The sequence below is a fragment of the Artibeus jamaicensis genome, unplaced genomic scaffold (genome assembly GCF_021234435.1).
Source record: "Artibeus jamaicensis isolate MK-2021 breed Jamaican fruit bat unplaced genomic scaffold, CSHL_Jam_final scaffold_537, whole genome shotgun sequence".
NCBI lineage: Eukaryota > Metazoa > Chordata > Mammalia > Chiroptera > Phyllostomidae > Artibeus > Artibeus jamaicensis.
The window spans coordinates 5048317-5075857 of NW_026522047.1; the positions used below are offsets into that span (position 1 = coordinate 5048317).

At 54.0% G+C, this 27541-nt stretch overlaps 1 protein-coding gene across 1 annotated transcript in view; it reads left to right on the forward strand.

Moving 5' to 3' along the window:
* Nucleotides 1-3710: 3710 nt before the first annotated feature.
* FGF2 (fibroblast growth factor 2) overlaps nt 3711-27541 on the forward strand; it is a 45119-nt gene continuing 21288 nt past the window's right edge. Inside the window, 3 exon segments of the mRNA XM_053658275.1 lie at nt 3711-3850; nt 3969-4069; nt 4072-4563. Coding sequence (XP_053514250.1) covers nt 3711-3850; nt 3969-4069; nt 4072-4563 — 733 coding nt within the window.

The window sequence follows — 27541 nt, forward strand, 5'->3', positions numbered from 1 at the left end:
GAAGAACAGCTGGACACCAAGATTAGACTTTCTGTAATCCGAGCAGATCACGTAGATTCTAAGGAATAACAGAGCCCTCTGTGAAGGGCGTCTTCGCCACAGATTTCTTATCAATAATTATGTATTGGAATGAAATTGACATGAGGAAAGCCGGGCTCCTTTGAGTCACCCTCTTCCCATCCAACTCTTGCGTAGGAATAAATGCAACCATTCCTATCACCCCTCACTCAAAAAGGCGTGAGGACAAACCTCGGCAGATTGTCCGGCGGCGCTCGGGGGGAGCCCCGAAGGTCACCGAGGAGGGGCTCGAGGGCACGGAGCTTTGACTTTTCTGAGCTTTGTGGTTGGTCTCAGGAGGCAAACCTGAGGTCCACGCGAGGAGCCCGGTCTCTTGGCCGGTGCAGTCACACGGACGGACACCTGAGGACAGTGAATGACAGGGGCTCAGGTATCCAGTTGGGGTAATAACACAATATTTAAAAATAAAATTGCCAAAGGTGACACAATCAAGCCTTGGCTATTTCAGGTTTGTTTGTTTTTTTGCCTGTTTGTTTTTTAAAACCCAGGACACAAAGTCAACATCAGGCACAGAACATTTTCCCAGAGAGACCAGAATCTGCCGCCTGGGCTTGGAAAGCAAACCCGCTGACCCTTCTCCCACCTCAAATGGGCACAGCGTCGAGTGCCCGCTGTCCCCGCCACGCCATGGGTGACAGTCGTCACGAGGACGCATGAGGGCTGACAGGGTGACGTTTGACGTGCTGGGTTTGAGGAGACAGACAGTCACATGTGCCCTTCAGTGGGATTTTGTGAGGAAATGGGTTTCATTAGAAAAATGATTCACATTTCGAGTTCCACGATCATTGGCCATGATATAGATGAGGAGCCTGGTTTTCAGAAACAACTTTTAAAAACGATATTAATGAACGCACTCATTAAAAAAAAACAATCATTGAGGCCCTGCTTGGCGCCTCTAGGCCCAAGAATGCCAGTGTTTAGGGCACACGGATCCCTCCTGTGAGGGGCCCTGTCTTCTCCTGGGGGAGGGGACTGATGGTAAATGAGAAAACAAATAAATAGGCGAGATACAATTTTAGATATTTGATGTGATAGTGAGTAGCCAGAGACTACTTTTATAAAAAAAAATAATAATCTCACCGCCCAAAGTAATCAGGATTAGCATTTTAACAGATGTCATTCTAGTAAGTGTTGGGGAGTGTATGGAACATAAAGGACACTGCTAGTTTTGTCAACTACTTTCGGTTGACAATATATTGTAAGCAGTCCTCCCCGCTGAGCCTTCTCCCGCAGAGCTGTGTGTGTGGCCAGTTGGAGCACATCAGTCAGTAGGAACAGAACACGATTTGTTCAGATTAGTTCGTTCACCTTTTACTATTTAGTTTCTCATTTTTTCTTCATTAGAATCGATGTTGTAATGGACAGCAAGCTTGTTAATGTATTCATGTTTTTTTTTCCTTTAGAGTAAATTTCTTGCACCACAAACACAGGGTACAATGATATTTAATTTCACAACTTAAAGGACGTAATGCACACACTTTAAACTGCCCGTCCAAACGCAGCAACAGTTTGTTTGCCGTCTGCTGGCTCACGGAATCTCCGGTCACTTTGTCCTTGGTTATCTGTCTTTTTTTCCCCCTCTCAACTTCATGAGAGAATAATTTTATTTTTATTTCAGCATGCATTTCTTAATTTTTCTGAATTATCATTTGCATACCATAAAATGTACCGTTTCAAAGCATACAGTTCAGTGTTTTTCCAGTGTATTCATCACTATCTAATTCCAGAGGTTTTTCATCCCTGAAACAAACGAAGGAGCAAACAACCCACACTCATCGGCAGCCACGCCCACTTCCCTCTGCTTCCAGCCCCCGGAAACCACGCCTCTGCTTCTGTCTCTATGAACTTGCGTATCTCAGACAGTTTGTATAAATGGAATCATGCAACCGTGGGCTTTTCTGTCTGGCTTCTTAGACTTAGCATTATGTTTTAAGGTTCATTCATGTTGCTACACGTATGTGTACTTCATTCCTTTTTATTGCCAAAACGCGCCATTCTCTAAATGTGCTGAATATTGTTTATTCATTCATCAGCTGATAGACGGTCAGGTCGTTTCCACGCAGGGCTGTTATGAATAACGCTGCTCCGACCACCCAGTAACACTTTCTGTGTGCACACAGGCTCCCATTTCTTCTGTACGTACATGTAGAAATGGACTTACTACGCCACACGGCAACCATGAGTTTAATTCTGTGAGCGAATGCTGGGCTGTCTATCAAATGAACTCAAAGAGAATCTGGACTCTTCAGCTAGAAAGAAATGATAAAGATTTATTCAAGGGCCTTAGGGTTTGCAAAGAGAAACACGACTAGGCAATACCCACAGTATTCCAAACAAGAAAGAAAAGGCAAGAGTTCCTGTAATAAATTAAAAAGTACGATCTCAAGAAGGATCAGCTCTGAGTGCTTGGCCTCTGGACTGGTCCCAGACAGTGACCCACCCCCCACATGACCGGTTGTCTGGCTGACGGATGTCAGGCGGCCTGGATACAGGAACATTCCTTCCTCTTGGCCCTTCAGCGGGTCGGCAGGGGGTTGTCGGGAGGTTGGATGAACAGGGCTGAAAGTTCAGAAGGTGGACACGGGGACAGGACCGGTCCCTCACACCCGGCCTATTCGACGTTAGTGACTTAGCAGCTTGGCTAGTGACAGGACTGCACGTCTTCTCTCTCTTCCTCCAGCTCCGCAGTAGCCGGGAGCATTCCTTGGATACCGGTGGAGACCTCGTGGGAGGGGGCTGTCCTAACAGATTTCCAGTGCAGGAAAAACCTGGCCGTTTTAGAGAGAGACGCCGCAGAACAGGCTTGGCCAGGTCGGGGTATACCTGCTCTCACTCCTGACCAACACCCACGAAACGCATCTGGAGCTCAGCCCTCTTGGCAGCTCAGAACTGATGCGCTCGTGGATGACCTTTTGAAACGAAATATGTTCCTATGTAGAGGAATGTCTGTGTTCTCACCTGGTCCTAGAAGCTTTCCTTAATCCCCACCTGCCCCCGAGCTGACTGACCCCTCTGGGAAACCTCACTTCATTTCACTCCCCGGGGCCGCGGCGCTCCCTGGCGGCACTGGCGTTTTCCATGCCCCTCGGCGTCTCCCACCTCCCTGGGCATCTCCCGCCGCACCTACCGAAAAGCTTTGGGCCATGTGGGCGCTCCGTGCATCGCGTTTTGTGGACGGGTAGTTTGCTTCTTACATTCTACCGAAAACCACCAAAGTGCAACTAACTTCGGTTCCGCGCAGGTCGGGATTTTCACCCAACCACCGCCTCTAGGAAATGCCCAACCCTTCGGCTGCGGTGGGTGCCAGTTTAGGACCAAGGCATGAGCACGCACGTCTGTCACGGCAGGGATTTGAGGCCCATCTTCTCCTTCGAGTTGCCCCATGCAGTTGGTTTGGTTAAAAGAAAACCTTTCCTCTTGGCAGCGCAGCCCAACCCACTCCCCTCCTCCGGCCTCCTCGCCCCTCGTCGGTAAACGACTTCAACCTGTGCCTCCAATCGCAGTAGTTCGAGTGCCGCGCGAGCCCCCTCTCTTTTGAGCGCGGAAGGGTTCAAACCCCTCCCGACACAGGACCCCGCCCCCCACTTCGAGTGCTTCTCGGAGGTGGGCACGAAACGCTGGCCCGAGGAACAATGGGGCAGCAAGTCGCACTTAAGCTTGTAAAGGCCGAGTCACTGCCAGCTGCGCCCGAGGGCTCCGCGGTGCGGAGAAGGGCTGAAGGTGGTTCTTTGGCGCGGGGCTGGGCTGAGGCGCCTTCGGGGGAGCCAGCCCGGTGCAATCCGCGCGCCCCCCGCACCTCCCCGCCCCGGGCCGCGCTCGCCCCCCCGCCCCCCTCCGCGGGGCCGCCCTCGTGCGCCTGCGTCCTGCGGCCCGCGCGTCCGGCCCCGAAGCCCTGGAGCGGGCAGGGGGCGGCGCGCGCGGAGGGCGGGGAGCCGCGCGTGGGGTGGGGGTGTCGGGGGCGGAGATGTAGAAGTGGTGACGCCGAGGCCCGGCGGTGCCAGAGCGGCGGACGCACTGCCCGCGGCTGCGACAGGATCCCGGGCCCTGCAGGGAGTGGTGGCCGCGGAGACTCCGAGCCCCAGACCGGAGCTCCCGGGCCGACGGGGAGGGCAGGGCGGAGCGGCGCGAGGCTGGGGGCCCCCGGGCGCGGCCGAGCGCCGCCCGGCGGGAGGCTGGGGGGCCGAGGCCGGGGCCGGGGCCGGGGCCCGGGCCGCGCCTCGGAGCGAGTCGGGGGCCGGGGTCGAGCGGCGGCGGCTCCTCGCGCGGCGCCAGGGGCTCGGGGACCCCGGCAGGGCCCGGGTGGAGCCATGGCCACCGGGAGCATCACCACGCTGCCCACCCTGCCGGACGACGGCGGCAGCGGCGCCTTCCCGCCCGGACACTTCAAGGACCCCAAGCGGCTCTACTGCAAAAATGGGGGCTTCTTCCTGCGCATCCACCCCGACGGCCGAGTGGACGGGGTCCGGGAGAAGAGCGACCCACACAGTGAGTTCAGGCCACCCCCACCTCCGTCTGCTGGGACTCCATCTGCGCTGCACTCCAGCCCCCTATTCCATGTCTTGGGGTGCACCCTCCTCTCCACTCCAGCCCCCTGTTCTATCCCCTGGGGTGCACCTTCCTCTCCAGCCCCCCATTTTCACCTCCCGGGTGCCTCCTCCAGTCCGTTCCAGCGTCCGCGCTCGGCCTGCCCTTTACTCAGACCCAGTGGGACTGCGGTTTCTTTCCGCGCGGCCCTTGGCGGTTCCCGGCTCACCGCCCGCCACCTTCTCGAGCGGCTGCGGTGTGGGGTTGGGCGCCCTCCGGGCTTTGCGGGTGCCAGTTTCCCCTTAAACTGGTCCCCTGGGCGCGGAGCCGCAGGGCGCGCGGCCGGCTTCAGTCTTGCCGACAACCCGTTGCGTCCGGAAGGCCAGCGGTGAGGAGAGGCGCGTCCCAGGCCCCAAGTCCCGACCTCTTTCTTCTCCAAGCGCTGGGGCAGCCCCGGGTGTGGGGGAGGACGGAGGGGACGCGGCGGGTTAGGCGCCCTTTGCTGGAAGCGCAGTTTCCAGAATCGCACCCTCAAATGCCCATCCATCCGGTGGGACCCGAGCAGCTGGCACGCGGCTCCCCCATCCATTTCTCTCCCACCCTCCCGAACTGCCCCAAAGCTGAAACAACAACAACAAAGGGACTCTGAGTAAAATGCCACAGACCTTTTTCAGTAGTGAGAAAACCAGCAGAACCTTCCATCTTCCACCTGCAGTGATTCGCTTTGGGACCCTGACTGTGCCCCCTCCCTGAAGGGACAGCAGTCTACTTGCTTTGGGTTGAGGGGCGCTTGAGACTTTATATAAAGTGCATAGCTGACTCCGTCGGCCTCTTGTGTTCTGTGAAAACCATGTGTTAGTGGTTGTGGAAACCAGGCTCCCGGGTCACTGGTCCCCAGACTGCAGGCTGCTCTGGGCCCTCCCGGAGGGTTTGTTACATCACTCCGGGAGTCCGGGCCCCTCTCGCCGACTCCTCGGGTCTGGAGTGGGGGCCCATCGTTGGCATTTGCAGGGAGTTCCCCGTGGGTGCCGGCCTGGGCTGAGCTGTGAGAGCCCCCGGTGGCAACACGGAAGAAGAAGGCAGGAGCTGGGCGGACGGACCTCGCCACTGGGATTTGCAGCGAGAGGACTCGGGGCAGGAGGTATTTTAACTGTAGGTGCAGGTAAAACACCTGTTGAAAGCTGTGCATTCCAAGCCCTGGCCAGGCACCTGAGTTTGTTAGACCATCGTCCTCATACACCAAGGGTGTGGGTTTGATGTACAGTCAGGACACGCACAAAAAACAACCAACAAATGCATAATTCTATACAGTGGAACAACAAATCGATGTTTAAAAAGACCAAGTGTGTATGCTCCTTCCCACAGGGGTTTCAGGTGGAGAGTTTGGTGGCCTATTTACCTGAGAAGAGGCGAGCTAACGAGCTAACTCTCTCTGTTAGGAAGCTAATGAATGCCACCCACTCTGGAAGGAGGGAGCCCAGAGAGCTCTGCCACCAAACCTGAGATGACAAAGGACAGGAAATGTGCTTTTATAGTAGCTGGGTCTTTACAGAGTCCAAAGTACCGACAAGCAAAAAATGCAGGTTGTTACTGTTAATTTTTTCCAGGCCTGCCATAATTTAAACATTTTATCAGCCACTCGCACTACCCAGCCCAACTGAACGGAAGCTCGCAGGCCGATGCGCTGATGAGTGCTGGTCCCCTGCCTCCCCACTGCACGTCTGCAGCCTGCTCTGCGGTCTGTCTGCTGGGCTGGCCCGTCAGGTGCAAATGAGCTGCGGGTGCGGACCAGCTGCAGGGACATCGTAACTGCTGCATTGTCTTCCAGCGGAGCCCGTTCTTCTCCTAGAAGAAGACTGAAGGCTCCCCTAGATTAAGTCCACAGCAGGCTTCCCCCAGACTCTTTTTTCCCCTCAGACACGTTATAAGTTGTTGAATCAAGTTTTTCCTCTGTGGTATTGAATGCAGGGCTTCCATTAGCAGAACACTGTAGGGGCTCATGAGTGAGGCTCATTCTGAACTTCAGGCCACGTTCCAACCCTCGTAAAACGATGGTTAACTTTCCTTCCCAGCTGTGGGTTGGGCTGCCCTTCCTGTAATCTTACAATAACTCGGTGGTTCTCAAATGGGGGTGATTTTGCCCACCCCCAGGGAATATTTGGCAATACCAGCAGACGTTTTTGGTCATCGTACCCTGAAGGGCACTACTGACACCCCGCAGGTGAGCCTGGGGTGCTGTTGAACACCCACAATGCACAGCAGAACACTCTCCGACCCAGGTGTTAGCGGTGCTAAGGCTCTGTGTGCACAGCCCTGCCTGCTTGGTAGCTTGCTACAGGCAGGTGGTGGAGGGCAGCTGCAGTCCCGCAGGGCTGTGGGGCGTGCGGATTGTTCAAGGTCGCCTCATATCAGGCAGTAGCCCGACGAGGATACAAACCTAAGAACGATGAACTTAGGCCACTCCTATGCAGCCCAGCTCCGGCTTCAGTTTAACGTCAGTGTATTTTGCCAGCATGTCGAAGGCACGATGCCGGTTCTGGACCAGACCAAGGGGAGACTGGTGGAAAGATGGAAGAAAAAAATGAGTGTGGACGCGCTGTAACTTTCTCTCAGCCGCATCTCCAGTCCCCGGAAGAAACACGACCGGCCGGCACACACACACAGCTGCCGGTGGTCGGCAGTTTCCCACTGACTAGCTCAGGTGTCGAGACCTGTTTGAAACCTTGAAAAACCCAGGGCTGGCCCCAGAGTCTGCGTGGGAGACTGGTTCCTTGGGTGTTAACGCTTTCTGCTCTGATGGCATCTAAACCGCGAAGCCCTCTGAAAGCAAAGGACAGCTTTCGTCAGATTTTAACATGTAGTGTGATTTTAAATCGTGATGCAGTTTCTTCCCCCAGAGCTGACCAGAAGGACTGGCATTTTGAAGGGGTGCTTTGAAAAGTGCCATGGGTGCGGGAAGCGGTGCCAGCACTGAGGAGGGGACAGGGCAGGGGACAGAGGGGGCCGTGAAGGGCAGCTGGAAGGGGCCTGAACCCAGCATTTCCAACTTCTGGGTGCCTGCGGCTCGGCTTCACTTCACACCTGGGTGTTCACTTGTGTCCTTTCACTCGAAGGGGCCCATGTTGCTGCCCTTCCTCCTAGTCCTGGGAGAGCCTTCCTTTGCTGTGAGGGTCTAGGTGACAGCAAGCTGCGGTGACAGTCTGCTTCCCTGTGCATGCCACACACCTGCTGTCCTCTGGCATCCCAGGTGCTCTGGTGGGCCTCTTCCAGACGCCCACGGGTGTGTGAGGTGCGTGTGTTTTCAACAACAGTGACCCTGGCGAAGGCATTCGGGACGAGAACAGCTCGGCCTAAGCCGCACATACCTGGTGTGGTGGAGGAGGGCAGTCTGGCGGTGAACGTGACCCGGTGTTCTCACGGGGGACGGCAGTGAGGTGTAGGTCTGCCCTCGGGCTTCTCCCGGAGGGGCCTGCCGTTGCCGCCCTTCCCTGCCCGCAGCCCCGACCATAACAAAGCCCTGGGCTCGTGACATTCAGGGGGAGCCCAGGCCTTCTGGCTCACCGCCCTCATTCTGTAGGAGAGGGTGTCAAGGTTCACCTGCCCATTTCCTCTGTGACCCTGGAATGAGCGTCTCGCCCGCCCGCCCGCCCGTCGTCCCTCTGTCCCTGCCCCGCCCCAGCCTCATCGCGCTGTCCATTCAGAGTGAGCCCCCTCGGTCCCCGCTGTGGGGCCCTCCATTCCCGGGCGCTGGCACGCGAGCCCTGTCCCGGGCCGCAGGTTGCCTCTGTTGTGTTCAGTAGATGAAGCCGGCTCTCCTCTGCCTTCCTGTAAATGCAGCCCTCGAGCGGGTGGCGCTAGATTCTGTCCCTCACCTTCTTGGCTCCTCCTGGCCAGCGGACCCCACCGACCTGCCTTCCTGAACTTGGCCTTTACCGTGACACTCTTTGTCCGCAGTAAACAAATGAAGTAAGACTTCGGTAGCTTGGTCAGTGAACATCCTGTGATCAGTGCGGCAGTGAAAGGACGGTCCATGAGTCACGGATGTTGCCACACCTCAGGGGCCGTGGACGAGGAGGTGATGCCAAGTGACTTCAGCCCCTGCGGGCTCTCTCAGTGTCTGTCGTGTGATTGGTTGTTCACAGCGGTGTGTGACCACCAGCCTCTGCGTCTTCGCGTTTTGACTTATGATGCCCCTTTCAGTGGATGGCCAGGGTCTGTGAGCTTAATTTGAAAATAAAGTGTTGCAGGTGTGATTGAAACAAGAACCATCCTTTGCACGGCATAATTGTAAAATCGGCCTTACCTGTGTGCACGTCGATCCTCAGAAGTCACCATTGGTGGCGTTAGAAAAGGCGGTTGACGGTCCCACTCGCACTGGTAGGTCCGTCACTGGCAAGCCACAGCAGGGCGGTGACCACGCAGCCACAGCCGCTGCCTGCTCTCCCGGCGCGGTGTGGGCTGCGGCTCTGCTCACCCTGCCGGGGCCCCTCTGCCCTGAGGACGGGCCTCATGAGACGCTGGCCTGGCAAGCGGCAGATCCACTCAGTCAGGCCTGAGTTCTGTCCACACAGCTCTGTTTCGCTCTGTTTCGCTCTGTTTTGTGGTTGAGTGCGTCATTTCCTGCCCTCTGAAGTCAGGGTGCTGGTCTTGCTCACAACCAAAGTGTTGGCCGTGCTCCTCACGTGCGGCGAGGTGGGGGGGGGGTAGAAGGCAATGCAGAACAGCTGCCCGTGCAGAGCTGCGTGGCATCGCCAGCAGGCGCGGCCATGGCATCGTGACTTTGTGGCCCTTGTCACGTCTGCGAGGTCAGCTGCTGCGCTCCCTCCTGCACTCTGCCTCTCCCTCTGAGCCGGGCGGTTTGCGGCCGCAGGAATGTGGGAGAGGACCCAGCAGTGGGGGGTCCCGGGGATCCTCACCCACCGAGCCGTGGACTGTGGTTCCTAGAAGCCAGACCAGCCCCTTCTAAGCGCCTCCGGGATGTGTTTCAGTTTGAGGAAATTTGCAGGGGCTGAAGGAAGCAGACAGCCAACACTCAGTGTTTAATTTATGTCTCATCCGTCTGTCGGTCTTCCTGCGCAGGGTGGCTTCTGAGCTGGTCCGTGTGTCCTTCATGCTTACTCATTCAGTCACAGAACCCCGGGGCGTGTGTGTTTTCAAAGGGCCACTTACTCCCCGTGTTGACTTACCCTCTAAACTAAATTATCCCACAGAATTCTGAAGTAAGAGGTTCGCAGATTTTTCAAGGTGTTCTGGAAATCAAAACCTGAAGGGGAAGTATGTGAACGTTGTTATGTTCCAGGCATAATCAAACAGTTAAAAGGACTCTTCCTGGTTTAATCTATAATTAAGCTATACGTTGATTTATCATTAAAATGTATGATTAAACAATAACTGAAATTAGCCAAGAAAGAAGTGGGTTTTTAAAAAAGGGGCTTTGTGCAGCCGTGAGCTGGCTGGATCCTGTGAGCGGGTAATTCTCCGTTCACAGTGCTGGTGACTTAAGGTAGAAGCCGAGACTTCTCCGTGTAAATAACGTCATAGAAGTCCTGTGCCCTCCACTCAGGGCGGCGGCCCCTGGTGGAGACGCTCTGCAGTGACAGTGGTGGGCCACACGCGGTGCTTGGTGCGGTGACACAGGCAGCGAGCACGTGGCCCAAGCTGATGCAGGAGAGCACACGCGGCAGTTTGTGTTTGGGCATCTCTGAGGCTGGCTGTTGGCCTTGACCCTCAGGGGTAATTTGTAGAACGAGGAATCATTTTCCAGGGTAGTTTAAAACTCTCCTGAGGAATTGTTTTCCTTCAAGAATATGTAAGGGTTCCGTCCCCCGTGACGGAAGTCCCCCAGGAAAGCGCGCATTGTCCGTCCATCCTTTCTTTGTGGCCCGCCTCCTGGGACCCTGTGCTCTCCTCTTCGGCTTTGTCCGCTTTTCTCTTTTTCACTCTGGATTTTACCTCTGTCGTTCCGGGCCGCGGTGTGTGCCAGTTCCGTCACGTGACCGTATCCAGTTTGTCACCTTCGTCTGACACTGGGCACTGTCGTCTGCTCCTGTCTTCTAGAGAATTCCCCGGCTCTCTTGTACCCGCACCCCGGTTTCTCCCGCCCCATCCAGCTGTCTTCTCTGGTCCCTCTGTCTTCTGGCGCCCGGCTTTCCCGGCTGTCCCCCACGGCTCTGGCCCTGGACTCCACCCTCCTCCTGCAGACTCCGTCCCTCCAGCAGACCCTCCCGATCTCCGCCCCCGCTGGGGGGCCTCCCACCTCTAGAGGGGCCGGTACACCGTCACAGCCTCAACTGGACACAAGCATCGTGTTCGCAGACGTGCACCTTTCCTACAAATTTCTGTTTGCAGTGAAATCATTCTTCTCGTCTCCAAAGCTCCACACTGCGGTGTCTTCCCTGCCTCGGTGATTTCCCTCTGCCCTGTTCGTTGAGTCCCCTGTCCGTTGAGTCCCTTGTCCTTTCCTCACTGAGGACCAGACGCTGTCAGCCTTACCTGCCCAACCCTGTCTCCTTCTGTTTACCAGCCCCCCACTCCCCAGCCACGCTTCCCACACTCTGGGCTTCAGTTACAGCATCTGACCTTCAGAACCGGCACTGTGACAACGACTGGCCTTTCCTCGTGTGGCCTGGGTTTTGGAAAAACCCTGGTTCTTGTCAGTACTTCCCCTACACCTGTGTTTCCCCGGAGACCTGTTTCGGAGCCACCTCCAGAATCTCCTCCCGGGCGACCCTCTCCCCCAGCCCCAGGGAGAACCCCCTGTTTCCACCTGTTTCCCATAGTCCTGGGCACCTGGGCTGCAGCACTTAACGCTCCTTTGGTCCCGGCACTGGGGACAGCGGGCAAGGGCCGGGTCCCAATCTTTGTGTCTGTCCTCAGACACAGTGGCCACCCTGTTCCACGTGCACCCACGAAAGGAGCCGGCGCTCCAGCCCCTTCCCGACCGCACAGCCCCCTCCCCTCAGCCTCCAGCCAGAGCCGTCCCTCCAGCCCCGAAGTCCTTGCCCGCCCCAGCCCGTCAGCCCTGGAGGTGCCCTGGCCCTGCTCCTGTCACTGCTCCTGTCACGCTGTCCTGGGCCCGTCTTTGCTGTGCGCTGTCTCCAGACAGTCTCTGAGAGCTTGGTGGGGTGTCATTGCCTGTCCTCGTATTGGACTGAAGTGATTAGTTGGTAGAAATTCAAACAACATTACTTCACCACCTTTCCTTCTCTGCTCTGAGACGAGGTGACTTGTGCCAGGAGCCCCTGGGCTGCGTCTCGGAGTGAAGGACCCGGTGGAGGCCAAGAGGGGCCTCGATCTCCGTGTGTCCAGGGAGCTGCAGCCATAAATAATGGACCTGAGCACTTCGGTGGGGGCCTGCGGAGTGGACGCTCAGACTGTGGTGTCGAGGTAGCTCTTTCTGCCGACCCCTTGAGGCAATAAAGGGGAAACTTAATCATCTGTTAGGATTACTTTTTATTGTGAAGGGTTTCTCTTCAGCTACTGAACAATATCAGTGCTTCTAGCCAGTTCCAGAATGGGTAATAATCCTCTAATTCAGGAATGACACGTAAGAATTAATACTTGAATCAAGCACTCAAATCTGTAAATCTCTCTCCCTGTCAAGTCTAAACTAGTGAATCATTTGACAAATTAGGATTAAGAGCTGTCTGGGACTATTGTTAGTGTCCTTTTGGCTACAGAGACGGCACAAATCACTTCATCCTAAAGTTCATTCAGATTTATGAGCCAGCCAGTATTCATCACAACAATCTGAAATCTCTTAAAAGGACAGAAGCTGTGGGGCGACGAAGTGAGTCACGGCCTTTGTGATGTGATGTCTGCAAGGGTGGGTGGGAGGCGTTGCCCAGTGACTCCCCTCCGAGCTGAATCATTCCACAAATAGAAAACAATTCGTAGGTGTTTAGGTGGCCGTTGCAGAAATAGGAGGAAAAGAACAGAGTCGACATTGCCTTCATGTAGAGATGTGTGTCACTCTCGGAACAGCCTGTGCTTTGGATCAGGGACGGAATTAATCTCTGCTGCCTGAGAGTGTGCATCTAACACCTGCCACGCGTCTTCTTTACATGTGTGTTTGAAGTGATTTTAGTACTTTCTTGCCTACAACTTTTTTTTCTCCCATGTCATTCAACCTTTCTCCTCCCCGCTAACTCTAGCCTTGGCTCACTGGAAGGCGGGTGTGTGTGTGTGTGTGTGTGTGTGTGTGTGATGGGGAGTTTTGCTCACTGGCTGACGACTGCTTGAATTGGATGGGCCACAGGAGAAGAAGGTCCCTTTCACCCTGGAAACTCTGACTCTGGCTTGGCGTAACCTTGGACTTCGCGTAGTTAGTGCTCCTGTGTTACTTTTCACCTCATCAGAAACACACGTTCTGGGGGCCTTTCTGTGAGTCACATTTAATCTTTAAATACGGGATTGATTAACCTTCCTTCCTTGTGTTCGATGGGGTGAGACATTGGTAAAAAAATAGTATGTGAAAGGAGAACTATTCTATTTTGAGTGTGTTTCCAGGTTTTGGCAGTTCTTGCCTGCTTATAGTTCTGCATCGCTGTGGACTGAGTGATTCTGCAGCGGGAGTGTGGTGCCGGTGGGATTGGGAAGGCAGACCTGCTGGCCAGTGGCCCGGAGGACTCGGGTCTCTGCCGAAGGCACACCCAGTGGGCGCTGGTTTAGGAAATGATGGACCACAGCGACACCTCCATCTGTTACGGGATGGAGCGGAAGTCACTTTGGGAGGTGGGATAATCAGGCCAGGAAACAGTCATGGGTTCCGTCCGGCCGGATCCGAGGGAGACCGGCATGGTGACCAGTGAAGTCCCTGTCCCTAGTGGGAGGGGAAGGGCCAGTTGTTGGGCCTTCACCACTGTCTTCCTAGGGCTTGAGCCTTTCCTGAGTGGTGAGTGAGTGGATGAATGAATGGATGAATGGCATATTTGAAGGCACCCTGTATGTCAGCCTTGCAAATACCAAGTTCACTCTTGGTGACAGATATGTGAAGCAGTCGTTACCCTCATCTCTCCGACAGGAATGCAGTTTTGGGCACTGGCTTTTCCAAACGCCGCTCGGGACAGCAGGCGATAATGAACTCTGCCTCCCAGGCTTCTTGGTGTTTAGAATACAGGTTCAGGGCACAGTCCCAGAGGGAGAGTGTAGCAGGAATCTGAACAGAAACAGTGATTTTAAAAAATAATTGAAGCTGTCCTCAGAGGCTTTGCCATCTTTTCACCCACTCTTCATCACAGTCTTTTTTTATTTTATTTTTTTACTTAGAAAACATTTCGTTGGGGATTCCAACCTGAGAGCAGTGGGTTGGGGACAGGCCCTCCTGAGAGGAGCCACCACCTGGGGCTGTGACTGGACAGGCGCCCGGGGCCTGGTGACCTGGGATCTGACCCTCAGGGGCCGGAGTCAGTCAGTCAGGGCTCTCCAGAGATGGGGTGGGGGCAGGACAGGGGAGATGTACTTGAAGGTGTCGGCCTGCGCGATTTTGGAGGCCGGCAGCCTGGCGGTCCCAGAGAGGGGCCGAGGCTGAGGTTCAAGTCCGAGAGGCCATCCGCTGGCAGGATCCCTTCTTGCTCAGGGGAGGTCGGCCTTTGTTCCAGCGACTGGGTGAGGCCCACCCACGCTACTGAGGGTGGGGGTGGCCTCACTCAGAGCCCACGGAGTTAAATGTTCATCTCACCCAAAAATACCTTCAAAGAACCATCCAGAATAAGGTTTGATCAAATATCTGGGCACTTTGCCTCCACCAAGTTGACAGGTGACATTAACAGTCACAGGTACCTGCTGGCACATGTTCTGGACGGGCCTGAGGGTCCAGGCCTGGCCCGGAGGGGACCGACTCACTCACCGCAGCATCCCAGGGACACGGGTCCAAGAGCCCCCTGCAGAGGCACTGGGGCGGCCTCCTGTTCTGGGGCGGGGGGGTCAGTTCAGCTTCGGGCCCAGGCCCCCCGAGGCCCTGAGGAGACTCCTCCTGCCCCAGCCGCTGCTGCCTGCCAGGGGCATGGAGCCGAGCTGCTGCTTTCTCCTCCCCCTCCTCCTCCTCCTCTTCCTCCTCCTCTTGTCATTGACACACAGTTGACACACAGGTAGTGTCGGCCTCAGGTGCGCACCATGATGACGGGCTGTTGCAGATGCTGCGGAGTGACGGCCACTGTGAGTCTCACCGACACCTGTCAGCACCCAGAGTCACACATTTTCTTTTCTTTTTAAAGATTTAGTTTATTTATTTTTAAAGGAGAAGGGAGGGAGAAAGAGAGAAACATCAATGTGTGGTTGCCTCTTGCACGCCCCCTACAGGGGACCGGCCTGAAACTCAGGCATGGGCCCTGACTGGGAATCGAGCCGGTGACCCTTTGGTTCACAGACCAGCACTCAGCCACTGAGCCACCCAGCCAGGGCACCTTTTCTTTTCCGACGATGAGAACTTTCACCATCTCCTCTCTCAGCGCACAGTAGTGCCGACCGCAGTCAGCACGCCGCCCCTCAAGTCCCCAGGACTGATTTGTTACCAAAGTCGGCACCTTTCACCACCTTCACCCATCCTGCCCACCTGCCCCCGGGCCCCGCACCCACCAGCCCGTTCTGTGCACCTGAGTGTTTTTAAGTAGACCCCCCACAGAAGCGTGTGTTTTTGTTCCTCTGACTTGTTTCATGGGCGTAACTCCCTCCAGGCTGGATCACGGCGTCCGCGGTGGCGGGACCTCCGTCTCTTTGGGGCTGACCCACACCCCGCCGCAGGCACGTGCCGCGCTGTGTCCGCCCGCCCCCGACGGGCACGTCCCCACGGGCCGTGAGCGCGCAGGTGCGTGTTCTCTCCAGTTGCTTCCTTTCCTCTGGACGGACGCCCAGAAGTGGGGCTGCTGCGTCACGTGGCAGCTTTATTTTCAGTTTTCCTAGGAACCTCCTCCACAGTTTTCCATTAGCTTCTCTCTCCTGGTTCTTTTCCTTCCCCTGACATGTGTGGGCTGGTCCGGCTTCTCTGGGGTTTCTGGAAACAAGGATAGGGGCCCTATTCCAGAAGAAAGGGCGTTCTTAGAGCAGACGCACAAACAAAAGCGACCCCCACCGGGACTGCAGCGCTGCCTCCGTGCGGAGGCGTGTCAGCCGCAGCTGCCTGTGGTCCTGGGAAGGGTCCCTGCCAGCTGCCCTCTGCTCCAGAGGCCTCCTGTTCTCCCCGTCACAGAGCGGCACGGGGCCTCGGAGCCCGGCGCCGGGACTGGCCCGCAGAGGGACCGTGAGGCTGCGTCTAGTCACGTACACAGGCCGGTGTGGTTTCCGAGCCGCGCTCTGTCCTGCGAGCGGAAATTCCCGACGCTCCCATCAAAGCACCGCCCTCTGCCCTTGTATAAGACACGTCGCCGAGGGCAGCAGCAGGAACAGGACCAGAGGCCCGTCTGCGGTGGGCTGTCTGCGCCTCCTGACGGGTCCTGGTGACGGAAGGAAGGGAGGTGGCCAGCGGATGCCAGCCCGCCTTCCGAATCCAGTGGGCGCTGCTGGGAGCGAGCTGGTCTGTGAGGGTTCGGGGGCCACATGCTGCAGATGCCCCGGGCCTGCGTCCTGGACGCCCGGGTCTCCTGACTGGGCCTCGTTGTCCGCCTCTCTGTTCTCAGGGGCAAGGTGCCCCCTCCCCCCGGGAAGCCACAGCGCCTGCCAGAGTGCCACGGAACGCACAGGTGTCAATGTGCCAGTCTGTAGCAAAATGGCACCAAATGACAAATCGCTGGCCACTTAGTTGCTGTAAAAACAGACGACTGTGTTGTGGTGTGTGGTGAGCTCAGCGTGGCTAGCTCAGCATGGCTGGCACAGCGTGAGGGGCCGTGTGGTTAAGTTCGGGGACATCGAGGGACCTCACATCTGTGTGATCCGTCTTTCCCTGGAGGCGGGAGGGAGGGAGGGAGGGTGGCCGTGGCCGTGCAGCCTATGGAGCGTGGGGTTGGCTCTGTGTCTGTCACGTGGACAGGAGAGGGGCCTGGGCAGGGCCCGTCCGAGCGGGGGACCCCACCTCCCTGAGAACCCCTGTCTGGATGGCCGTGTCCTCTCCAGAGTCTGGCCAGCAGAGTGCTTGCAGGTGCAGAGGTGCAGGCCGCTCTGGGGGCTCGGCTTGCGAAGCTCCGGGGGAAAGCAGGAGGCTGGAGGGAAGGACGGCCTTGAGTTCAGGCCGAGAAGGAAGCCAGGCCCCTGAGGCTGGGGACCGGTGGGAGATGCGGGGTCAGCATTCAGTGATGGCATGTGGGTGTGTCACAGTGGGGCTTTGGGTGACCAGCTCTGGAGGGTGACACGCCACGAGGACACGGAGATCGCAGGGCTGGATAAAACAAGAACCTTTGAGGCCGGGATGCTGGTGGGTGTGCTGCATGAACAGGGACGTCTTTGAAGATGCTGACAAGAAATGTCAGGGGCCCAATTCCAAAGTTTTTGGAGAGTGGCAGTGATCCATTGGTGGGTGGCACCGGTGAGGAGGAAGGGGGGGCGGACCTTGAAGGAGGAAAGACCCCAGTCTGGTGCGGGAGAGTGGTTATTGTGGGTGCCGTTCGGAGGCCAGAGGCTTCACGCATCCAGCGGGGCGAGGCCCGACCCCGTTGAAAATGCTCGTCCGGAAGCAGTGGCCGGGCCCCAGCGTGGTGGCAGTGACCTGTGGTGACCAGCAGCCCTTAGCATCTGGCTGTCACCAGGGGAAATCTCTGGTAGGCATCCTGTTTTCTGTTTTTTAAAAAAGCAGTGTTGGAACCCTCGATCTATGGTGCATCGACCTGGATTAAAGGTTCTTTCCACAAATCGGAAACATGCAAGTTAGGGGTTAATCCCTTATATTGCCCAGCAGGGGAAATGTGCCCAAGCCCTGAACAATCTTTTCTTCATGTGAAAATCCTCACTCCCTGAGAGATAGAAAGAATACTTTAGAAATTCCTGGTGAAGATGGTTTGTTTCAGTAAAAAGGTGTGTGTTGAGCAAAATGAGGTCTGTCCGTTTCAGATCCTGGAACAATACACTCCGGAGGTGAGAGATTTCAGTTCAGAGTCAAATGAATCACTCTCGGTGCCCAGAGCCTTCCCCCAAGTGCACACCGGGGCGGTGCCGGGCGCCTTTCTAGGGGCCTGGTTTCCCTTCTCTTACACAGCCTCCTCGTGTGCCCTTTGGAGGAGGCAGAAAGAATAAATGAAGCCAGGGGAGCAGGCAGGGCCAGGGAGGCGGGAAGTGGAAGAGGAGGAGGAGAGCGAAGCAGCCAGGCACACACTCCGCGAGTGAAGGGAAGGGTTCGGCTGAAACAGACTCGCACATTCAGAATCCCAGCGGTTGGCTGCGTGGGGCACTTGGCTCCGCCTTCAGGAAGGAGCTCCCAAAGCTCACAGAGTTGAAAGGAGCAAAAGAAAACACGGTGGGGAGCTTCCTCGGCCCAGGGGAAGGGCAGGCATTCGGTAACTGTGACTCCGGGCTCCTTTTTTGGGTGGGGAGTGTGAACACTGGAGCCAGAAGCTATTTGCTTCGTTACTTGTGCACTCCCGTGACATTTCTGTAGCGTTGGAAAGTTAGTAGTGAACTCTTACATCGCGTGAGATGAGTCCCTTGGGAGGATAAGACCTCGAACTTGCTGGTATTTCCATCCACACGAAACTTGCTGCTCGGAGCAGGGCACAGTTTTGGCATTAGTTCAACCAGCTGTTTCTTGGGGAATGCCACAGGAGGAGGTGACAGTGTGACATGCTTCACATGCTTCTGTGCCGTTCAGTGCCCAGGCAGAGGGCAGGGTGAGGACTGCTGATGGGTGACCCTGGGTCCCCGAGGTGACCATGGGCAAAGCAGTTTGCCAACCTGGGGCTGTGCTTCCTGGTCTTCAGCTGAACGGTCTGGACCTGATGGCTCCTAAGAGCCAAACTCTAAGGACACTTGAGTCCAATTCTGCTGGAGGGTCCAAGAATAAGTTTTAGGGACTGGTCGATACTGTCCTCACAAGTAGGCGTGGTCCCTGGAAGACAGCATGTGCCCAAGAGGAGTGGGCGCTTCACAGGGTCTGGCCCCAGAGGTGGCCGGAGTGACCCCAAAGCTGTGGGTGCAGCGGCCAGACTCCCTTAGCCAGAGAGGCCCCCGGGCGTGGCTCTCGGAGACCCGGATGGCACCCTGGCACCCAGGGTGAAGGACCAGCTTCCTAAAGACAGCCTGTGGCTGCGTCCTTCGGTGGACTGAGTGGAACAGCCGCTCCTGGCATTGGAGAGGAAGCGCAGAACTGGAGTCGAGGGGCCGCTTTTTCTGGCCCACACCCTGCCCTCAGCCATTCTCTGCCCTTTCCCTTCTCCGTCAAGGTTGTGCTCATGGCTTCGTCTTCCACAGGTGTGTGGGTGAGCGCCGGCCCAGGTTGACGGCTGGCCTGTGCCTCTCTAGTTGTGGGATCTTGGGTGAGTTCCTTCGTTTCTGGAAGTGCCGGTTCCCCAGTCATGGCCACTGTTTCCAAGGTGGCGCGAGTGTCCACACAGACTGGCGCAGGGCGGGTGCCGGACACACGCCCACCCAATCGGGCGTCACCCAAGTGTTTGCTGGCTGAAGAACCCAAGCAAAACTTGTTACATTTGTACTTTTTTGTAAATTAAAATAGACAACGTCGACAGAGTCAGATAGAAGGATGAGTGTGCTTACTTATTACATGGGGAGACATGCAGAACACAGCTCCTGCCTTATCCTCAGGGTTAAAAACACGTTTGGGAAGCACTCAGCCCCGCGTGGGCGGAGTGAGGACTTAGCTAGTCCACTGCAGGCCAGGGGACCGCCACAGAACGTGTGGGGGACGTGGGAAGGAGGGCCATCACACTTCTTTGTAGATGTGTGGGTCTTTGGACCAGGTCGAATTTTAAAACAGGGCGCTGACACACTCCCTTCCCATCCTTCTGGGGACACAGCACAGTGAACCCATGGCTGCAGAAGCATTATCTCGGGAAGTCCATGGCACGTCCCGCCGTTCACGGGCGCAGCTACCGGAGCTGCTCCTTTCCATCCCAATGGGCAGCCTGTCTGAGAGGCCAGGGAGGGCGGTCACTGTCCGCCATCGGGGCCCTACGTGAGGAGTCCCCCAGCCCACCAGCTTCCAGCCCCAGGGTCAAGTATCCTGTTGTAAAGAGCTCAGCGCCCAGCGGTCCTCGTAGCTTCATTAACTTGGACTTCAGGGCAGCTGCGTTCTGGGGCTAGCGCCCTGATCTCGCCTCACTGAGACCCTGTGTGGTGCCTTTGGACTCTCAGCCCAGCTGGGCAGGGTCCCTGTTTCTCACTGGCGACGGGAGGCGGGACGCCAGCTCTGCCGTGCAGGGCGCCGGGAGAGTTTTCCTTGGGAGGGCCTCCTCCGAAGTCTTGGAGATGGGCCTGGAGCTCTTGGCTGGGACCGGCGTTTTCCAGAGCAGAGGCTGCAGCAACGCTCCTCATTGATTGAGGGACACGCTACCCGGCTATTTTCATCAGACTCCAATAAAACACACGCTTGTCTCAGGCCGGCTTTGAAAGGTGTTTTCCTAATGATTTCCCCTTCTCCCATTTACACGGGCCAGTGTGGGAGAGCACCGTTCAACGGCTGGAACACTCCGGGCCACCGCCCACCCCTCCCCAGGCCTTGCCTCCCCTCCCCCCCGCCCCCCCCTTCCCCCGGCACACACTTGCTGCTCTGTTTTCTGTTCTGGAGCTGCCTGAATTGTGTGATTTTTGTAGATGAATGTGAACTTCTCAGTCCAGAGGGAAGTGCCGGGAACACAAACAGCCTGGTGCATTGGCATCCACCCCCAGGGTGTGGCGCGAGGCCAGCCACGCTGGTTGCGTTATCTCCGCAGGGCAGTGCACTGGAGAGAAAACTCAGGCTCTCGCAACCGTCCAAGAAGCATTTCGAAAGGACAGAAAGAATCGCCGCCAAGAAGAGGCCCGAGCGAGGACGTGCCCCGTTGCCCCGGGCATGTCGGGAGCTTGCGGAGGCGGCTCATGTGGAGCCTGTTCATCCTGAGCTGTGTCCGACTTGAGGGTGCTCTGGCCGGGTCGGCAGGCAGAATCAGCCAGATTTCCATTGCTGTGTGTGTGTGTGAGTGTGAGTGAGTGTGCCACGGGGTTTAAACTCCCACTGGGCTGCCGCTGAGTGGCGGGGGCCCGGCGAGCTGGGATGCATGGGCTGCGGTTGAGCACAGGGCGCCCCTGGCCCCCTGCTTCTCTGAGGATGGTCACCGAGGGGCTCCACGCTGTGTGTTCTGGGCACAGAACCGGTGGGCCTCGGAGCGGGTCACCCCACTTCTTCCACAGGGTTTCCACAGTTGCCGAATGCTGAAGTCCACTTACTTGGAGATAAACTAAAGGGGCGGGTAAGGAAGCTTCGAGAATGGATTTGTATACAGAATGAAAATGTAGAAGGCTTGGCTGTTTTTAGGTGGAAGTATTTCTCAGCTTCTAGCTGCGGCCAACCCCAACCAAAGGTCAGGCTTTGGCCGTGTGTTCGCTGTGGGGCACGACTCCCTCCCGGGTCTGCCTGCCACTGTCTCACCTGGCGCTCCCACCGCCAGTCCCAGGATGCGCAAGAGGTCTCGTAAGTGGCACAGGTTCCTGCCCCTGGGCCGAGGGGCCTGCTCATTCAGTAAACACTGTAAGAAACACAGAGAAGTGTGCAGTGATCACGCAGTACCAGAACAGTTTTTGGAGTCGTTTGCTATGAAAACCACGACCATCTGTGGACATTCAGCCACCTGAGACAAAAGACATATGTTGTTTTTATGTAACTTCTTTCTACCACCGAATTCTGTAACATGGCAGCAAACAGGTAGCAAAAGTGATACTTGTAGCTCCTGGCCAAGATGGAGGTGTAGGTAGATATGCTTCACTTCCTCGCACAACCAAAAGAAGTACAACCACCAATTTAAAAATGAGAAACATCCAGAACTGCCAGAAAATTAAAGTATATGGAAGTCTGACAACCAAGGAGTTAAGGAAAAAACTTCATACAGGCTGTTAGGAGGGGCAGAGATGGGCAGCCGGGGTGGCGAGGACACGCATCAAGGTTGCGGCTAGAGGACCTGGGCGGGGGAGGCAGAGGCTGGTGGATTGGGTGGTCCCACATTCACTTGCAGGTAAAGAACAAGGAGCAACTGGGGAGTGAGACAGACGGCACAACCAGGGGTTCCAGCGATGGAACAATGGAGCCTCAAAACCTCTGGCTATACAAACCTATGGGGGTTGCGGGGCAGGGGAAACTCCCAGCCTCATAGGAGAATCCACTGGAGGGACACATGGGGTTCTAGAACATACACAAGCCCACCCACCCAGGAATCAGCACCAGGGCAGCACCTCAAAGGGCACAATTCACTTGTGGGAAGTGGGGATGTGACTGAAAGTGATCGAACGTGACGAGGAAGTGACTGAAAGCGGATGAGAGCCAAGCAAGCAGCATGGGTCCCTCTCCTACCCCTCCCTCACACACAGTGCCACAATGCAGTGAAGTGGGTTGCCCCGCCCTGGAGAATACTTAAGGCTCTGTCCCTTACAATGTAACAGATGCACTGAGACAAAAGAATATGGCCCAAATGAACGAGCAGATCAAAACTCTAGAAAAAAGAAGTAAGCAATGAGGAGAGAGCCAACCTATCAGATGCAGAGTTCAAAACACTGGTTATCAGGATGCTCATGGCCACAAAGTAAAGGAAGAAGTGAAGGCTATACAAAATAATATAAAGAAAAATATACAGGAAACCGAGAGTGAAGGAAAGGAAACTGAGACTCAAATCAACCATTTGGAACAAAAAGAGGAAATAAACATTCAACTAGAACAGAATGAAGAAAATTTTTTAAAAAATGAGAAGAGGCTTAGGAACCTTGGGGATAACTTTAAAGAGTCCAACATCTAAATCATAGGGGTGCCAGAAGGAGAAGAGGAAGAGCAAGAAATTGAAAACTTATTTGAAAAAATAATAGAAGAAAACCCCCAGTTTGGCAAGGGAAATAGACACAGAAGTCCAGGAAGCTCAGAGAGTCCCAGAGAAGTTGGACCCAAAGAGGACCTCATCAAGGCACATCATCATTAAGTTACCCAAGATGAAAGATAAGGAGAGAATCTTAAAAGCACCAAGAGAAAAGGAGACACTTATCTACCAAGGAGTTCCCATTAGATTGAGAGCTGATTTCTCAAAAGAGATCTTACAGGCAAGAAGGGACTGGAAAGAAGTATCTGAAGTCATGAAAGGCAAGGACCTACATCCAAGATGACTCTATCCAGCAAAGCTATCATTTAGAATGGAAGGGCAGATAAATTGCTTCTCAGATAAGGTCAAGTTAAAGGAGTTCATCATCACCAAGTCCTTACTACATGAAATGTTAAAGGGACTTATCTAAGGAAAAGAAGAAGATCAAAACTATGAACAGTAAAATGACAACAAACTCACAACTATTAAAAACTGAACCTAAAAAAAACAAAAGCCAACTAAGCCAACAACTAGTAGAGGAATAGAATCACAGAAATGTAGATCACATGGAGGGTTATCAGCATCAGGGGGGTATAGTGGGGGAGAAGGTATAGGGAGTAAGTAGCATAAATGGTAGGTAGAAAATAGACAGGGGGAGGGCAAGAGTAGTATAGGAAATGTTGAGACCAAAGAATGTATATGTATGACCCAGGGACATGAACTAAGGGGAGGGGGACGATGGTGGGAGGGGCGTTGCAGGGCAGAGGGGAATAAAGGGGAGAAAAACAACTATAATAGCACAATCAATAAAATATATTAAAAACAAAACAAGGTCCCAAACAGTCTTTCCTTCTTTCTTGCAATCAGTCTGATTTAATTAGCCGGTGCCACCATAGAAGTCAAAGCCATTGCCGTTCATAAACAAGAGCCGTGTTATCAGAAGGATCGGGAGTCATCTGCTGCCCCCAGGACTCGGGCCTGTCCCACTTGACCTGCAGCCCAGCCGGCCCAAACGCATGCATTGTGGGACTTGAAGTGTGAAGTCCAGGAGAGGAGACAGTGGAGGGAGTGGATCTTGCTAGTTTTCTACAGGTGGGGATTGCTTGCAAAAGCTCTGTCTTTGGCACAGATCAACTGTACCTTTTCCATTTTTTTCATTGCAGAAGTTAAATGGTGTGGCTTAGAAGTGTAATAATTATGGCACGAAATTTGGCATTTAGGACATATTACATCTATTTATATCTAAGCTATTTTAAACATTTCGTCATCATTGACAGTCTTGGGTCCCGGAACAAAAACAATTTCTATTTTAAGTGTATGGGAATTGACATACAGAAGAACGAATGGACTCATAAAGCCACGTCCTGAGTGAGTAGTGACGAAGGAATGTGAGGTCCCTCCCCCCTTCCTATTTTTCTGTCTTTCATATTAGGCTCAGTTTTAACCTTCTTTGCAAACTGAGTTGTTGCAAGGATTTTAGTGAAATATCTGTGTGTCTAACGTTCTTACTCATCAACTTTAGCCAATTTTGATGTGACAGGAATGGAATCCGGATTTTGGGTTCTTGGATGAGAAGGAAAGGCAGTAATAAAAAGTGAAAGTTTGATGAGAAGGACTGGGAGATTGTTAGTCATATCTGTGTTTTGTTCAAAAAAGGGGGAAAAAGGGATAGATGAGTTTAGGGTTACTGATGTTTGGTAATTATCTGATTCTTTCCGCCAGTAGTGCGTACACATAGATGGAGATTTAAAATCCTTCATTTCAGCAAATGCGTTTCTTGTGTGACTTGGCCCCTTTGTCAGCCTCCATGCATTCGGGAGTTTTCCGTGTCTGGTCCAGTGTTAAACTGGGTGATTCCCAAGAGAAGGAAAGACTCCCACGGGTTATGCCTTGGAATTTTGTTATCGGTTACTTGGGAGCTTCACTTCCAAGGAGACTACTAAACCCAACTCAGTTATTTATTTTTACTAAAAAACATACTTCCATTGGAAAGCTAACACACTCAGTTTTAAATGAAAAAGTTGTTTTCAATGAGGAAAGTGAGAAGTTACAATGTGCGCAGCGTCCTGAGGGGAGGGTGCTGGGAAGCAGGAGTGCTTTTCGTCGGCAGACCAGGGGGGAAGTGAAATGCAACTTTGGACAACCGCCTTCCCGTTCCCTTCGGGCACTAACTCGAGGAGTTCTGTTCACTCCGGCTTCAAATTGCTGAAATGAGAGGTAACATTAATGCCGCCCCAGGTAATGCACACCACACCGTTGTCATGGAGACGCTGTGGCTGTTGGTCACGCTTGTGTTTCTAGCTCTTGAAATAGTTCTTGACACGTAGGGGGCAACTGATAGCATCTTGTTGAATGAATAAATAATAAACACAGGATAATAGGCTGAGAAATTGCACACGGTCTGCATTTTCTTTGCATTAAGTACCATTTAGTTTATTTCTCTTGAGGACAAAGAAGCTCGATGTATTTGCTGTAGGTGAGGAATCGTCAGCCTTGCTGGTGGTAAGAGTTCTGGCAGCATAAACAACACATTTTTAAAGGATGCCCCAGCCACATTATGCAGGTCATACCTGCCCTTGTCTAATATTCTCACGTCCTTGATCAAGTGCAAGCTCCCCCAACAAATGACATGATTCTTGAATCTCAAAGCAACTCGATAGAAAAGAAGCACGTGGAGAGCTGACATATTTGATGATCACTGTCTACTAGAACTTCTATAGGTGGAGCGAGATCTGACCTTGAACTTTCTTTATTGCCTTGTGCAATAGCGATGATTTTCTGTGTGGCAGGGGAGAACGTGCACTCAGTGAGGAGGGGGCAAAGCCCAATTTTCAATCCAGTTCTGCTTGATTTCGAAATCCTTGCACTTGGCTCCATGCAGTTTCTTTCAGTCCAGCTTCTTGAGGGAGTTGTTGGCATTCGCTGTTCCCAGATTCTTACTGTGGTTAAACCCAGTGGATGCTTTCCAGCCCGGCGTTACCTGGCCTCCTTCATGCCTTCTGACGCCCCAGAGCTCTCTGAAGGTCCCACCTGAGAGTCTCTCGTCACTTGGGTTTTACTCTGCCCTGCTTTTCTACCTCTGACCACTTTTAGGGGGTTTCATTAAATTTATAGACTCTTTAGGGGAGGGGGGAAGTGACCTCGTGCCTGTATTGAGTCTTCCTGTTTGTAAGCATACAAGGCTCCCCTCTTACTTCTTATAAAAATGACTTAAGGTACATTTTTATAACTTTCTCTATAGAAGGACCTTTAGTTATTATCCCCAATGGTTTCTTTTTAAAATGTAATCACACGTTGTAACCATTTCTTGTGGGTTTTGGAAATTCCATTGACTTTAATATACAGGATGGGGCAAAAGTATGTTTACAGTTGTGAGTACATGAAACAGTTTATTCCTATGTTATTACTTATTAATTGTATTATTTTCCATATGAACAATTAAACTTACTTTTGCCCCATCCTGTATCTTAAAGCAAGCAACCTTGCTGAATTAGTCTTTCGCTTGAATTTTATTTTGACTTAAAAAAAATTTTAATTTAAGAAAAATTTAAGATACAGAGAAGAGTTGCAAAGGTTTTGCAGAGAGCTCCCGAGTCCCTCCACTCGCTTTCCCTAAGGCTAGCTTCTTACATAAGTGGCAATTTGTTTTGGCACTTTGGTCAAAACTAAAAAAAAAAAAAAAAAAAAGGAAACTGGTGCATTACTGTTAACTACAGACTTTGTTTGGATTTCACCACTTTTTCCGCCGATGCCCCTTTTCTATCCCGGGACCCAGTCCAGAACGTTCTGTGGCATTTGGTGTCTTGATTTTTAATGTAGAAAACTGTGCCGTCTGCAGAGTAACAGTTTTGTCCATTAGTTTCCAAATCCACGTGTGTGAGTGTGCCTGTGTGTGAGTGTGCACTGCCCTCAGGTGTGCACGCACACCCCTGCACACACGGGTGTGGGCTGGCCACCTCTCCCAGGCTCTGAGTCCCCCATAAATGTCAGTGCTCCCAAGAGCCCGCCCTTTGCCCGGGAATGTGTGTCTGCTGCGCGCTCTCCAGCGGTCGTGTGCCTCCCTGCTGGGGCGGGGTGCCCCCCGGGCACCTGAGGCGGCCGGTTTGCTGTGACCTTCACATCTTCCTTCCCAGCATAGATCCCTTTTTTCATCTCCAGATTTCTGTTTTCCGGAAATTTCTGTCTGGACTTTTCACAGACTTCCAGTGCGTCTTCCTGGGTCACATCTCATCTTCTCTTGGCCAACCTGTCCCTCCTCCTGGGTCCCCTGTCTCAATCGTGTCCCAGTTACTAGACAGACAGAAACCTGGACTCGTTCTGCACCCCCTCCCACCCCGAGGCCCACTGTTGCCTCACCCTCTCTCCATCCTCCTCCCTGTGCTCACCCTCCCACCTTCTCTCACATCAAACTCCTGAACACACACCCGGGGCCCCGAGGCACCCTCTTGCACGCTCGCCACACTCACTGAGGGCCTGCCCCCCCTCCCCCCCGATGTGCCCGCGTTCTTGCCCTTTCTCCTTCGGCAGTTACACGGGTAAGGGTCTTCTGTTGTTGCTTTTACTCTCTCTTTTCCCAACAAACGCCTGCGGATTCTTCGGGTCCCCATCAGTGGTCACTGCTCCAGGAGACTTTGGATGCCCGGGCTGGACGAGGTGTGCCCTCCAAGTGCTCACAGGGCAGTTTGTGTCCACACTGGTCATGATGCATGCACCCTGTCCAGTCCATTTACTAACCCGTGTGCCGTCCCTCGTCTCCTCGACCACACTGGTTGTTCTTCAAGGTCGAAGAGATGCTGTGCTTCCCTCTGTGCTTCCGACTGCTGAGCACAGTGCCCGGCACACAGCTGTTACTTGTCATGTTCATTGAGTGAATGTGTTCACTGTCCTTGGAAACCGAGACTTGACTGTTTCCAGAAACCTGTTTTATCTGTAGTACTATATATATTTTATATATGTGTATTATATACATTATATATATTTGTGTGTATATATATTTTTTTTACTGGGGACACACCTCATTAGCTGTCAGC